The 15,280-nt window shown below is 43.4% G+C and overlaps 2 protein-coding genes across 3 annotated transcripts in view; one reads left to right on the top strand and one right to left on the bottom strand.

Annotated features, from left to right (window-relative positions):
- Nucleotides 1–13,503, bottom strand: part of NCAPG (non-SMC condensin I complex subunit G) — a 38,405-nt gene extending 24,902 nt beyond the window's left edge. For both annotated transcript variants that reach the window (XM_055138273.1, XM_055138274.1), the window contains exons 1-9: nt 13,176–13,503; nt 11,711–11,911; nt 10,417–10,645; nt 9,400–9,545; nt 8,372–8,456; nt 7,133–7,325; nt 5,130–5,279; nt 1,266–1,406; nt 603–726 (exon numbers count right to left, since the gene is read on the bottom strand). In XM_055138273.1, coding sequence (XP_054994248.1) covers nt 603–726; nt 1,266–1,406; nt 5,130–5,279; nt 7,133–7,325; nt 8,372–8,456; nt 9,400–9,545; nt 10,417–10,645; nt 11,711–11,911; nt 13,176–13,286 — 1,380 coding nt within the window. In that variant the 5' untranslated portion in view covers nt 13,287–13,503. The remainder of the gene's footprint in view (nt 1–602; nt 727–1,265; nt 1,407–5,129; nt 5,280–7,132; nt 7,326–8,371; nt 8,457–9,399; nt 9,546–10,416; nt 10,646–11,710; nt 11,912–13,175) is intronic.
- LOC129405023 (translation initiation factor IF-2-like) lies at nt 13,285–14,916 on the top strand. The gene is made up of 3 exons (XM_055139983.1): nt 13,285–13,479; nt 13,730–14,323; nt 14,681–14,916. The coding sequence occupies exons 1-3, from the start codon at nt 13,285–13,287 to the stop codon at nt 14,750–14,752; spliced, it is 861 nt and encodes a 286-aa protein (XP_054995958.1). The 3' UTR covers nt 14,753–14,916.
- The last annotated feature ends 364 nt before the right edge of the window (nt 14,917–15,280 follow it).

Raw genomic sequence — 15,280 nt, 5'->3', positions numbered from 1 at the left:
CATGATGAATTAATACAAATTTTTAAAAATTTTTTTAAAAATCTGGGAAGAGATTGATAAAGAGTAATTGAATAAAACAATGTCTGAATTAACTTGTAACTTGTAACTCTGAGAATTTATGAAAAGTAATGACACAAAGCCTGCCCTTTTTGGCTACTAAAGAGAACAACATTTAGAAATAATATTGACAAACAGCACTTATTTTTGCATCTGCCAAGCATTTTATGAACATTTACTTCACTGAATTATGAATGATAGGTTTACTATTCTTATTCTGCCATCGAAGAAAAATAATAACAATATACCCAAAGTTAAATCCATAAAATGTCTGTGGAGATTTAAGCCCAGACATTAAAACTTGAGCCAGCTCCTAACCGCAAATGCCCACCTGTCACCTCTTCCCAAAACCACTCCATTTCAGTGTGATTTAGCACACTAAGTGTGCTAGGAGAGAGTTGGGTTTTTTTTTTTTAATATGAGTACAACAAAGATTAGATAATCACAAAATTAAAACAAAGGGCAACTAAAAAACAGGTTCCCCTAAAGAAAGTCTCAGGGTAATAAAAACCTCGTGTTTATCAACAATAAGGAAAATTACTTACTATTTGTGTTCTCTTACTATCATCTGTAACGATGCAGAGCAACCTCTCAACAAGATAAGAAATCAGGGATATCGGGGTTGTGGGTAGAGTAAGAATCTCCTGTAAAATAGTCAGCAATCGTTTTCTGTATTCAAAAAGAACGATTTTAATTTAAATTTAATGAGTTAAGGAAAAGTCCTCTGATCATTTTACCTCTTCTGCAGATTTAACCACATATTATCTAATATATAGCACTGTCATTGCACTGTTGTCCTGCTGTTCATCGATTTGGTCAAGTAGGCACCAGTAATGTCTCCATTGTGAGACTTATTACTGTTTTTGGCATATCGAATACGCCACGGGTAGCTAGCCAGGCTCTGCCGTGCAGGCAGGATACTCTCGGTAGCTTGCCGGGGCTCTCCAAGAGAGAGGAGGAATCGAACCCAGCTCAACCTCGTACAAGGTAAACACGCTACCCACTGTGCTATCGATCCAGTCTAATATTATCTAATACATACATTGTAAAATATAAAAACAAATGCAAAAAACATATTGCACACATATATAGGAAAATTACAGCACTTTAGAAAACTGGCTAACAAAATACAACTTTTAATCATATTATAGCAAGATTATTTGAATACAGAAAATTCTACAATTAGAAAAATTAATATTTAGACATACCTTCCTCCTTCCTCATTGGTATCTAAAGACTTGATAATTAGAATCAGTTGTTGACCTATGAATTCTTTTGTCATCAAATTTCCAATATAGGAAAAATCATTTCTCTGTTCATCAGTAACCACCGGAATACTCTGAACATAACTGAAACAAGCAGAATTTTTAAAATGTGAAATCTGTTCAAGTAATATCGTACAGTTCCCCTGTTAAATCAGAAAACAATCTTTTTACTTTGTAGTAGCCCAAATGTATGGATGCTTATCACTGTTATACTAACTTGGTACACATAACAAATCCCTTACAACTGTAATGAACTTCACTTATTGGACTGAATTTGAAAAATGTCTTTTCATTAAATATTCAAAATTCCTAAGGGAAAATTTTAAAATGTACATATAAATGTCTCTCCAGTTAGTGATTAATTTCAAAGTCACTAGTATTTCCAATTACCAAAGTTGTAAGCCTCTTATCCAAAACCCAATTATTCATAGAGCTAGTCTTTCCCACTATTCTTGTTTCAAATAATTTGAATAATAATTACATACATAACCCATGAATACAAAAACCTTTTTAAAAAAATTAGAATATAGGCAGGTCCACAAATTTATATTATTCTTGCTTAGGGACCCTATCAGTTTTTGTGCTGTTCTTACTCTAGATGCATACAGTAACACAAGCAACTTCAACTACCTTTATTATTTTTGTGGGTCGGGGGGTTTGCTATGGGACCACCCCAACAACAGGTAATGCTCAGGGCTTACTCCTGGCGGGGAATGGGGGGGGGCCCATTTGGAATGCCCGGGATTGAACCTAGTGGGCCACATGAAAGACAAATACCCTACTTTCTGTACTATCACTCTAGCCCTCAACTACCCTTTTATTCTACTATTCCCCAAATTAAGGCTTTCTACAACGTTCATGCCAGCTAATATTCAATAACCTTTATGTAGGCTCATTATAATGAAAAAAAGCCTCCAAAAAGCTGGCCCCTGCCCGCCACCAGGAGTAATTCCTGAGTGCAGAGTCAGGAGCAACCCTGAGCATCGCCGAGTGTGATCCAAAAAGCCAAAAATAAGATAAAATCTCTCCAAAACTTTTGTTTCTTTGGTTTGGGGCCCGTACCTTGCAGTGCTCAGTGGCTATTCCTGCTCTGTGTTCTGGAGTGATCCCTGGTGGTGCTCAGGGAACTACGGGCAGTGCTGGGGATTCAAACCCAGGAAGATAAAAGGCAAGTGTCTTTTATTTATTTATTTTTTATTATTATTATTTTTAATTTTTAAAATTTTATTCAATAACCATGAGATAGTTACAAGCTTTCATGTTTGGGTTACAATCTCACAATGATCAAACACCCATCCCTCCACCAGTGCACATTCCCCACCACCAATATCCCAGGTATGCCTCCCCTTTCCTACCCTCCCCCTGCCTCTAAGGCAGACAATAATCCCCAAACTCTCTCTCTCCTTTTGGGCATTATAGCTTGCAACACAGACACTGAGAGGTCATCATGCTTGGTCCATTATCTACTTTCGGCATGCATCTCCCATCACAACTGGTTCCTCCAGTCATCATTTTCTTAGTGATCCCTTCTCTATTCCATCTGAAAAGGCAAGTGTCTTAATCCCTGTACTATTGCTGGCCCCTCTCCAATAAGTTAAAATAAGGTATTCTACAAATTGTGTTGGTGTTCCTTTTTTTGTTTAACTCAAATCTGAAAAGCCTCTTTTATCATCTATTCTCCTTTCATGTGAATACCTCAATGGACAAGGAATTATTTCATATCAGATTTCTGGTCACTAATTCTTTCTGCCACAAAATGTCTGAAAATATAATTCAGAAATCATCGGGAAATATTTTTTCCATTTAATTTTGTTTCTGGGCCTGAACAAACTAATTCTGTCGCGTGATGCTGCTTCCAAAAGAAAACCAGGGGCGGGGAGACAAAATCTACACCCTCTGTCCATGAGAGACACATGAGACCCCCAGCACAAACCAACACTAGCAAGTACCACTAAGTGGAACCTGATAAAAAAAAAAATCATAAAAAAGGTAAAAGAAGTCACCCTGTCTCTTGTATTATTTCAGTAACTATGATTTTTTAGTTTTTCTCTTTATGAAAAAATAATGCTGATTTAAGTAAGTCATTTATTGTTTGTTACTTTCATAACTATTTGGGCCAGGAGGCTACCACTGAGTTCAGCCAGGCACTGCCTGGTCCCCCAACTGCCACCAAGGGAAGCCTGCCTAGAACCCAGCCCCGGGCTCAACTGCAAGGCCCAAACCCAGGCACTGAACTGCCCGGGAGCAAAAGATCATGAGCTTCTAGCCGCAACCAAGAACTCACCAACCAGGAAAGCAGTCCTTGAGGAGTTGCATTCTATGTTATTTAATAACATTTCCTCAAATTTTAATTTTTATCTTTATTTTGGGGGCAGGTGGAAGTGAATGTTTGGTCATACCAGGGAATGCTTGGGGTTTACTCTTAGCTCTGTCCTCCAAGGGACCACAGCACACGTGGTGTCAGGGATCAAACATAAGTCTGCTGTGTATAAGGCAAACGCCCTACCTACTGCAGTAGCTTATTTTTTATAAAAATACACTATTTTTGTACTAATACCTGTTACTAAATACTTCATCAAGCTCATTCGGTTTAGAAAATTTAATAATTGTCTAAACAGCATTAAATCAATAATCAAATAAGGATGAAATGTTATTTAAACAATAGAGGGGACAGGAGGCAGTCCAGTGGTTACTACACAGTCCTGGCATGCTTCTGATCAGGTGAACCTAGCTCTGGCACATGGTTCTCCCAGCATCACCGAGTGCATGCCTAGAGGTCCCCGTACCGCCAGGCTGTGTAATCTCTAGCATTGAAAAGCAATTACTAGATAGATTAACATGTTTTTCATAGTTTTACTATAAGCCTAAATTATAACTTGCATGCCGACTGCCATTTAAGATATTTAATCCTACATTCAATATTTTGTGTGAAAAATTCACATGCGGGGCTGGAGTAATAGCAAGCGGATAGGCCATTTGCCTTGCACACGGCCAACCCGGGTTCGATTCCCAGCATCCCATATGGTCACTAAGTAATTCCTGAGTGCATGAGCCAGGAGTAACCCCCGTGCATTGCCGAGCATGACCCAAAAAGGAAAAAAAAAATCACATGCATTCATAGCTTTACTTCCTAACATGTGAGACTATTGTGTAAGCAAATGATCTTTTTATATTTCAAAGAAAATTAAACCTATAGTTCACATTACATGAAATTTTTTAAAGGTATCAAATACATAACATTAAAGATTCAAGCACTGTTATCTATTAAACTACATATAACCTTGTTCTAACAATCTCCACTTTTGCAAATAAACCTCTGAAATCTCAAGCATACAAGAAATTTAACAAATAATTAGCAGTGAAGATGGGAAGCAATAAATGTCCATCAAGAGGCATAAATCAAACAGTACTAGTATAGCATGGAATGACATGCTGTTAGTACTTTTACAGTTGGGGATCAAACCAGGATCAGTCACAAACGAGATACCGAGCCAGAAGCCCAGACTATCTCTCCTGGCTTACAGAGTTTGAATTCCATTTCAAAAAATCACATTACCAGTATCAACGTTCTGAAGAAATCGCCATCACCTCAACCTAATATCTTCAAGGAACTATCCCTAAACATGCCCTGGCCTTTGGTCTTTCAGAATACTAACCAGCACAGGGCAGCCCTCAGAAAAACTGAAAACGGATGTGCATTTATCCCTGCCCATATTTTAACTTAAATCAGGTCTAACGGGGAGGGTGGGCGCTGGGCGGATACATGCAGCAATGTGAGCGTAGTCCAGAGCAAAGAACATATTTTACCTCAGCAAATACTCTGCATAGACAACAGGCTCTGGCAAAATCTGCTCTAAAAACTCTTCACCTTCATCATCTTTTGATTTCAAATATTCACACAGGACACGCCAATACAAAGCAATTTCAGGAGTTAATGCTTCCAGTGGAATCAATTTCCTTCATTTTATGGGAGAGAAAAAGAGAAAGTGCGAACTTAGCATACATAGAAATTTGAACTGAGCAAACTTCAACCGAAAAACCATTAACTTGGAGACAGAGTGATAGTACAGCGGCTAGGGCATTTGCCTTGTATGTGGCCAACATGGGTTCGATCCTCGGCATCCCAAATGATCCCCAGAGCAGCACCGGGAGTAATTCCTGAGTGTAGGAGTGTAGAGCCAGGAGTAATCCAAGCATCACCGGGTGTGACCCCCCCAAAAAACACTAACTTATCCATATACAAAAGAAAATATTTAAACTGAGATAGAGTCAAATGAGGGATCAATGTTAAATAAGAGATGTATTTTCACAAATCTAATGCAAAAAAAATGGCAGAGGGTCTCTTGCCCGCACGCCTGGCTATCTTCCCCGGGGCCCCTCGGAGGGGATGGGCTCCAGCTTCCCTCCCCACCCGGAGCAGAGCTCCCAGTGGCCGAAGACCACCGGAACCTAGACACAGCCATGCTCGATACCCCTCTCCACACGTTCGGACAGGCCTCACGCATGAATGTACTGGCAGAGGAACCCAGGTGTGTGTAATCCTATCAACAGTCAACATCCAGAGACTTAAAAGCAAGCTCCCAGAAGCCCACATGGGACAGCCTTGCAAGCTTCCCGTGGTGTATTCATATGCTAAATCCAGTAACAAGCTGGATCTCATTCCCCTGACCCTGAAAGAGCCTCCAGTGCGACATGACATCGTTGGGAGGGCCAGAGTCGGAGGGCCAGAGTCGAGAGAGACTTTTAAGATCTCAGGGAAACGACAAATTGAGAGTTTACCGAGCCCGTTCGAGAAATCGATGATTAACGGGATTTCGTGATCGTGAATGCAAAAATCAAAGCAAACAAATGAAAAAAACTACAGGTATAGGAGCTGATAAAAATTTGTGAATTCTTATACAAAGCAGAGAAAGCGAAAAGATATCCACTAAAGAAAAACAAAGGTGGGGTGGATAAAAGGAGAAATGAATAAAGGAACTGTACTAATATTTTTTTCTTTTTGGGTCACACCCAGCAATGCACAGTATTGCTGCTGTGCCACATCTAAATCTCTACAACACTAATAAACCAGTAGTAGCACAACAGATTGGATGGGATGTAATGTAGAAAGCAACCAATCTCAATTAACAAAACATAAACATAAACACAAAAGGCTTAAGCTATAAGAACATCTTAAAACTCTCTAATACAGGAACTTAAATGTCTCCATGGTAAGATACAATTTACACTAATTTTCTTCTAAGGAAACATTTTTTGATCATTCTGTTAGCAAAAATATTGAAACAGCAGTATAAAATTTAATTACTGAGGGCCTGCTATGGGGACAGGCTTAAGGAGCCATTGGGAAAAACGGAATCAATGGTGGAGGGAAGGTGTGCTGCTGGTGGGATCGGTGTCGGAATACTGAATGCCTTAACAAATCATCATAAACCACAGTATTTATATAAAATGTAAAGGAAAAATTTACATACAGAGGCTTTGCCGATTCCATATAAATTTCAAAATTTATCAATATAGAATTGCTTTAAAAGTTTTATTAATGACAGATGAAACGTGATTACCCTAAGAAAATTCAAGAATAAAATTTAATGTAATATACTTTAGATTCCAGAGTTGAAAACATATATTTAAATGAGAATATGAATTTTATTAAGTGGTTTTAGTTTTATTTACATAGGTCAAAATCAAATAGAACATATCACAAATTAGTTCTTACTGATACATTTTCTCATATTCTATTTGCCTTTTTTAAAAAATTTTGTTGGAATAAGCAATATAAAGTAAATTTGTTATAAATACTTTTCACGTACCTCCCATCATTACTTTTACAGATCTCAACAAGTTCATTAAAAGGCGTCACTGAAAATAATGCATGGAGAACTGAAATTGCCACTTCAGAAGAATTTTCTACATCCAACCGATGAAGTAACTCCAACATGTTTCCTTCAGTGAAATGTAACCATCCTCGAAGAAGATGCTTTTGAGTTGCCTGTTTCACAGCATCTGCAAGTCATTTGAAACATGAGAGGCTCCCTCTAGCTTCCATTTCCTATAATTTATCTGTTTTCACTAACTTATACCAATGTTAACAAAGTTTTGCATTTTCCATATAAATGGTAAGAGATTAAAGGGCAGAAGCAGAAAAATATCATCATGACTTTGCAAATGTCAATGTGATTCTCAAATTCCAAATAAAATGGAAATGGTAAGAACTAAATACCAATCCATGACTCCAAAAATATCTTTAGGTGCTAGTCCAGACAATATAACACCTATTATTTCACTTGTGTGCTAACTTTGCCTATAACAAATGATTTCTACTTGCAAGCAGTGAAATTTATCAGCAAACAAATTTATTTTTAGCTTTTAAAGTCATCCTACTGAGTAGTCCTCTGATAATGGATTTTTTTTTTTTTTTTTTTGCTTTTTGGGTCACACCCAGCATTGCTCAGGGGTTACTCCTGGCTTTGCACTCAGGAATTACTCCTGGCGGTGCTCAGGAATGCTGGGAACTGAACCCAAGTTGGATGCATGCAAGGCAAACGCCCTGCCCACTGTGCTATCGCTCCAGCTCCCTGACAATGTTTTTAAACTCTTTTCTTGCTAGCAAGATTGAGTCATCTTAGCCTTCTCGTGGGAACTGGAAATGTGAAATGTATCATTCTTCATCATTCCAATAAACACATTCTTTAGTTTTATCACAGAAATTATTCTTTTAAAAAACAAACCCTAGAAAAATTATATTAGTTTGAGTATTCCTAACTGCCATTTCTGATAAACAGAACATACCCGTATCAATATATACTCAGAGAGGACACATAACATCTCATTTAATGGAGGAAAGAGGGCCGAAAGGAAATTCTACTGTACTTAAGACATAAATTAGTTCTATAACCATAAGCTATAGAACCAACCATAAAAGAGAAGTTGAAAAAGCCTTCTGCATAGGCCGAGTTCACGGTACAGCTCCAAGCATCCCGGGGCTGGAGCACCTAAGCAAGTACTGCGGCCGGCCCCTTTTTTAAAAAGTAAAAAGATACATCGTTTACCTGATCTGTCATTAAGACCTTGCTGAAGAAGCATTACTCTCTGAGCAATAGACAGAGCTCTCATATGAACCTTTTCAGCTAGAATCTTAAAAAGAAAAATAAAGATGGAAATCAAACTTAACATAGTCTTTACAGTTCATACTCATAATATCACCTTCTCTTAAGATCATTACCCAGAAGCCCCTCAAATAGCTCTGCACACTTAATGCAGTAAGACTTTACTTACATTTCCTATATTCTCTCCACAACATTCAATTCAAGAAAATATTAGTGCCAGGTACCCTTAAAAGGTTTTTGGGTTTTGGTTTTAATTAAAGTTTTGGGTTTTTATTAAAGGTTTTATTAACACCGGGTGAAGCTTAGGAGTTACTTCTGGCTCTCCGCTCAGGAATCACTCCTGGCAGGACTCAGGGGAGCCGTAAGGGGTGCTGGGGATCAAACCTGGATTGGCTGTAATGCAAGGCAAGTGCCCTCCCCACTACTCTATCATTCTGGCACCCTTACAAGTATTTGATAGGTGTAGGCCCCCAAAGACAAAAATCTATAATAATAAACAAATAAAAGTATTTTAAGAGGAGCCAGAGTGATAGTACAGTAAATAGGGTACCTACCTTGCACACAACCAACCTGAGTTCAATCCTAGCATCATATATGGTCCCTGATCCTGGCATGAATGACCCCCAAATTTTTTTTAAAAAAATGACTTTTTAAAAGTATTTTAAGGAGGGCCTGGAAAGATAGTACAACATGCCTTGACTTGCATCCCATACAGTCCCCCCAGCCCCACCAGGAGTTAATTCCTAAGTGCAGATCCAGGAGCAACCCTGAGTACAGTTGGATGCTTCCCCTCCATCACCACCAAAAAGTAAAAAGCATTTTAAAAACTATGGCTGCTGTTGTATTGTTTCGTTTTTCTTTCAGTCCTGGGAATCAAATCCAGGGCTTCAAAGGCAACTGAGCCATATATTTAGTCTGAAATATGAGTTACCTTTTAAAAATATGCCTATAAAAGTTATTAATTTATTTACCTGGTAAGCCAGCTTTCTGACAGCCTCTTTCACATCCTTCGTGCGTTCTACAATTTTTGACAACGTCTTTGCTGATGGTGCAATACACGATAACACTGCCCGCCTAACTTCTGGATTGAAATCATTTTCGATCAAAGCTGCATATGCTAAAAATAAAGCAATTTATCAGTACATGAAAGAAATACTTTTTTAGGGGCTGAAGTGGTAATAGAGCAGGCAGGGCGCTTGCCTTACACACGGTTGATCCCTGGGACTCCATATGGTCCCCAAGCCCTGAGCACAGGGGCAGGAGTAAGCCCTGAGCACAGCTGGTATGGTCCAAAATCAAAAATATATATATAATATATATAGCTATTAAACCATATGAGAGCACACATTTTGATACTCTAAAATACTTTTAAACTGATGCCACTATGTTTTTAGCCTCACTCATACAATAAAGCATTTTTTTCTGTCAACGTCCCTTCAAAAGAACCGAGGGCCATAGCTCAATGAGCTGGCAGACACACTGGATGCAAGTGACCTATGCTGATTCCCTCGAGTGGTCTCCTGAACACTGTCCAGAGGGGCCAGCACACTGCCAGGGGCAGCCTCTGAGCACCAGCAGGTGTTACCCAGAGAGCAAACAAAAAGGCAAGAGATAACCCTCAAGGGTTATATGGGACATAAGACGGCTTCAAGTGGGAGCCAGAGATAGTGCAATGGGTAGGTCACTAGCTTGTAAGCAGCTGAATAGGGTATAATTCCCAGCACCCCAAATAGCTCCCCAAGTCTGCCAGGAGTGATGCTTGAGCACAGAGCCAGGAGTAAGCCCTGAACACAGTTGGTGTGGTCTAAAAAGAAAAAAGAAAAACCCTCCAGCCTTCAAAAGTATTGACAATGTACTATTTTTTTAATTGAGTATCTTTAAAGTCATATGAAAAATTTCATATGCAAGTGGTTTGGAACCAAATATTAGTCTAATGACAATTTAACAAAATAATCAAAACTAGAAAAGATTTAGGAAGCTACACATACCATTAGCCACAGGGCAGTCATCATCTTTGGGGTCCTGAAGTCGTGCAAGGGCCAGGACTGCCTGTATTCTCACATTTGGAATTTTGTCTTTCAGTCTAACAAGCATAGCTTCATTAATTTTATCAAACAAGTCATCATCAATCTGGGCATTTTCTGGCATACTTCCCAAGAGCTTGTTTATGAGCTGGCATGTTCTAAATCTAACTGCATTGCTGTTTGCTTCATGTGACTAATAAGGAAACAAATTAAGAATTTATTCAGCAGATACCATTAATAAATAATCACAGAACATATTTATTCTGTTTAAGATTCAAGAGCTTGAGTACACCGGGGAGGGTGGTCTAGATCTCTGATATTACCATATATGGTGCCCGGAGCCTCACCAGGAGTGATCCCTGGCACAGAACCAGAATTAGGCCCTGAACACTGCCAGGGATAGGCCAAACCACGGCCTCCCTCCCGCCCAAAATAAAGGATTCAAGACATTCCTTTTTGCTTTTTGGGTCATACCTGGCGATGCACAGGGATCACGCCTGGCTCTGCACTCAGGAATTACTCCTGGCGGTACTCAGGGGACCATATGGGACGCTGGGACTAGAACCCGCTTCAGCTTCGTGCAAGGCAAACACCCTACCCGCTGTGCTATCCTCCAGCCCAGGATTCAAGAGATTCTAACAGTAACTCATGACTTAACTATGCTACCTCGGACCACATACACACTAAACATACATCACAGTCTCCAACTATACATTACTAAATTATAGGTACAGGGGCTGGAGCAATAGCACAGCAGATAAGGTGCTTGCCTTGCAAGAGCCCAACCCAAGTTCAATACCCAGCATCCAGTATGGCCCCCTGTGTCAGGAGTGATTCCTGAGTGCAGAGTCTGAGTATCACAGGGTATGGCCCCCCAAAACAAAAAATAATTAATTGTAGATGCAAATTCCATTTAAAATAAATGTATGATAAATGGTTTAGAGAGGTCACTTAAAATAACATATTTTAAAAGATATGCTTTAAAAAGACTGGCTTTTAAAATATTTGTTAACATGCAATGCTTTATTACTTGTAAATATACACATTTAGGATTTTTAAAAAATAATTGAACCAGAAAGAAAAACCGGAAAAATACACCTTTTAATCTTAATGTCAGTGCTAGCAATTCCTTTAAAAGGCAGACTGATGCACTAATTTTCTCTATGACTGATATTTTTCCCTAAAACACACAAACTCCAATGGCCCCTAGCGTAGTGAAACTTCCTACAACAGAACAAAGGTGTTATTTCCATAATACCTTCAAGAGAAAATTAAACAAATAATTTAAAATGCCTCCATCTTCCTCTTCCTCATCTTCCACATCAGACTGGTGAAATGAAGTAACAAATTTGGCTGCAAAATCTATCACCCTCTCCACAGCTGGTTCTCGTCTATAGACCACCATAGCATACTTCAGGTAATGAATAAACTCTTCGTGAAAAACTGTTTTGTTCTCCATCTGAAAGACCAACAAAAACAAACAAAAACCCTTCACAAACATAAGATCCTAGATGTGCATCATTTCCCCACACCTGATAGCTGTTGGCAAGCCATCACCCAAAACCACCTGCAGCAAACTCATTTTTATTCAAACCATCAAAAAGCAAAGAGCCCGAGAAATTGCACTCCCGAGAAAGTGAGTTTGGGGAGTGAAAAAGGTGTCTCTGGTCACATCCAAGACCCCTGGGTTAGGGGTCTTGTAGCTAAAAACACGCTTATTTCACTGACAATCCCAGATTATTGTGGCTTCCCGATCAAATGACCACTGGAGACCAAAACAAAATAATAATAATAATAATAATAATAATTGGCAAAGCTACCTATGGCGTATTCGATATGCCAAAACAGTAACAAGAAGTCTCACCATGGAGACGTTACTGGTGCCCACTCGAGCAAAGAGATGAACAACGGGACAACAGTGCTGAAAAATTGTAATTGGACTTGGAGGAGTCTTGATTGCCACCAGCTGTCCTGCTAGGCAAGAGGCACTGCCTCACAGCACTACAAGCAGAAGCCCAGGTCTTTCGTTAGGGATAAACCTCATCCTGGTGCCCCAAGCACCCGCGTAAGCACCTGCAAAATGTGTTTACACCACCTGAGCCCAGATCCCGGTGCTCGGTAAATGCAGGCAGGTGCAGCAAAGATAGCGTTGTCACAGGAGCGAGAGGGAGGAAAGCGGTTACAGCAGGAGCATGAAGCCAGCACTGAGTCCTCGTTAACCATCACCCCTTTGGGACCCCAGCGCATTGCTCCTGTCTGCAGTCCCGGATGGGCTCTGGGGCCCTTTTGCGGGAGTTGGGTGTACACAGTTAAATCGGCTAGAAAACAACCTTCAAACAAAAAGAAAACCCGAAACTTGTTACTCTTTCCTTTCAACCTCCCCTTCACAAGATCAACAGTGACTCTCCTGCCTTCCGTGGCCGGACCCGCAGCACTCGCCAAGCCCCGGCCTCGGGAACGTTTCCGGAAGCGGCCAGGCTCACTGGCTCCGGGGCCGCCGTCGCCGGCTCCCTGCCGCCGCGCGCCGGGCAGACGCGGACAGGAGCGGTGTGGCTCCAGCCGCGGACAGGGGCCCCGGGCAGCCCGCTTCCCGCCCAGGCCGCCCGCCCACGGAGATAACGGTCCGCGCCCGCGACCTCCTGGGACGAGGGGAGGCCGGGCCGCCCCGGGGTCCGGGGGGTCCGGGGAAGGCCAGGAGCACGCCGCGGAGGGCCGGGCCCTACCGTGCCGTAGGTGCGGCTCAGCGTCACCACCAGCTTCGCCTGGTTCTGGTGCGGCTGCTGCGCCAGCTGCAGGGCCTCGGGGATCGTCAGCAGCCGCTTCTCCACCCCCATGGCGCCGGGAGCCCGCGAGGCCGCAACCCGTCCGCTCGGCGCCCCTGACACCCCCGAGTCTCCGGCAGCTCCCGGCTCTGCGCCCCGGCAGCCAGGCGCGGAGTCGGCTCGGGGCGTGGTTACCGCCACCACGACGTTCAAAAACTCCCGCGGGAAAACAAATACCGCGAGACAGCCGCCACGGCGTCCGGAGGCGAGAGCAGGACTAGGGAACGCCCACTCGCCCACTCTCCCTCCCTCCCTCTCTCTCTTCCCACCCCCCGCCCACTCGGCCTCGGCGCATGCGCCCTGCACTTCCCTCGCGTTTTCCGAGTCGGAAGTGGCTTCCGCCGGGAGGGGGCGGGCCTTGACGCGACCGGAAGGGGCGGTGTCATCGGAGAAGGCGCGCGAAACGGTGTTGTGGCGGCGAGCCGGAGCAGGCTCTCTGACGCGCGCGGGAGCAGGGGCGCCGCGTGTCCGGGGGACCCCTGGGGCCCCGCCGAGGGGAGGAGTGCCCGGTCCCGGGGAAGGGGAGCGGGGCGCGCTGGGCCGCGGGCCGGGCGGGCCGGAGCGCCGAGTTCCGGGCGTTTCTCGAGCCGTCGGCGACGGGGGGCGCGCGGGGAGAGCCGCGGGGCCGTCTCCGCCCACCTCCCCGCGAACTCCTGAGGCGCGCGTGGCGGCGCCGAGCGGCTCGGGGTCCGAGAGAGAAGCGAGAGCGGAAAAGGAGCGCGCTGGGTTGGCTTGTTCCCTTGGCGTTTGGGGGCACCACACGGGGCGGGGCCGAGCCGGCGTCGGGGCGTGCGAGGCTCTTGGCTGCACTGTTGGGGCCCCGCGAAAGTGTGCAGGGTCGAGTTTCAGAAGCGGGGGGCCCGGGGTTCGGGCAGGCACCGGCTTCTGCCGCCTCTGGAGCCGGGGACCCGGCGCGGAGCTCGGGCCTGAAGCCTGCGGGGGGAGCCTCGGAGGCCGGAAGTGGAGGTTGGAGTGATGCTGATGCTGCAGGTGATGCAGAAGGTGCAGAAGCAGCGCCTGCGACGGGTCTGTTTGCTCCCCATACCCAGGTTCTTCAGTACTTTATTTATTTATTTTTTTTGCTTTTTTGCTTTTTGGGCCACACCCGGCAATGCTCAGGGGCTACTCCTGACGGTGCTGCTCCGGGGACCATATGGGATGTCGGGGATCGAACCCGGGTTCGGCCGCGTGCAAGGCAAAATGCCCTTCCCGTTGTATTATCACTCCGGTCCAAAAGTTCTTCAGTATTTTCAGGAATGAAAATATTGAGTTAATAAAGGTGCCCAGACTCCGAGCTGGAAAGTACAAAACTTCATTGGAAAGGATAAGAGAAAGGAAAAGGATCTCTCCATGTGGGAGGAACTTAGTATAGGACTAAGTTAAAAGAAAATTAAAATTTTCTGTAGGCCGTTGTAAAGGTCCCTTGCATCTCTTACCCATCGACAACTAATACAAGGGAATCTGTCGGGTGGATTTGACTCAAATCTGGCTGATTTGAGTCTCTGGCCATCGGCCTCAGGTATTGTCCATTATCTTAGTTTTCCTGTGAGCCTGAGCGCTAGGGCAGGTTTTTATGATAAACAATTGTTAACTCTCTGTTTATCAGAAAGAAAAAAAAAAACCCAGGAATTTGCAGGAAGTGAAAAATGCAGAACGGGCCAGCCAAACACCGGACTGCTCACAGCAGCTGGCAAGGGTAAACTGAGGCTTCCTCTTTTAGGAGCAGGAGATGAACTTGGGGTTCCCAGTCCCTGGCACCACAGCCGGCCCCCTGAACGCAGCTAGGTATGACCCCGAAACGAACGGAACAAAAGTGTGGGGGACACACACTTGGTGGCCAGAACAAGCTTCCCTGTCAGCGTGCCGGGAGCTGGAGAGGGTTCAAGTCCCGGAGGATGGAGACTGTTCCAGCCCCTTGCTGGGTCAAGAGTGCAAATGAAGGGACACAGGTTGAGTAGCCTGTTACCCCGCTGACTGTCCCTTGCTCTGTAGCACTCAGCTGCGTT

The sequence above is a fragment of the Sorex araneus genome, chromosome 5, assembly GCF_027595985.1.
Source record: "Sorex araneus isolate mSorAra2 chromosome 5, mSorAra2.pri, whole genome shotgun sequence".
Taxonomy (NCBI): domain Eukaryota; kingdom Metazoa; phylum Chordata; class Mammalia; order Eulipotyphla; family Soricidae; genus Sorex; species Sorex araneus.
Note: the sequence above shows the minus strand (reverse complement) of the source record. Positions and strands in the feature narration are given on the sequence as shown.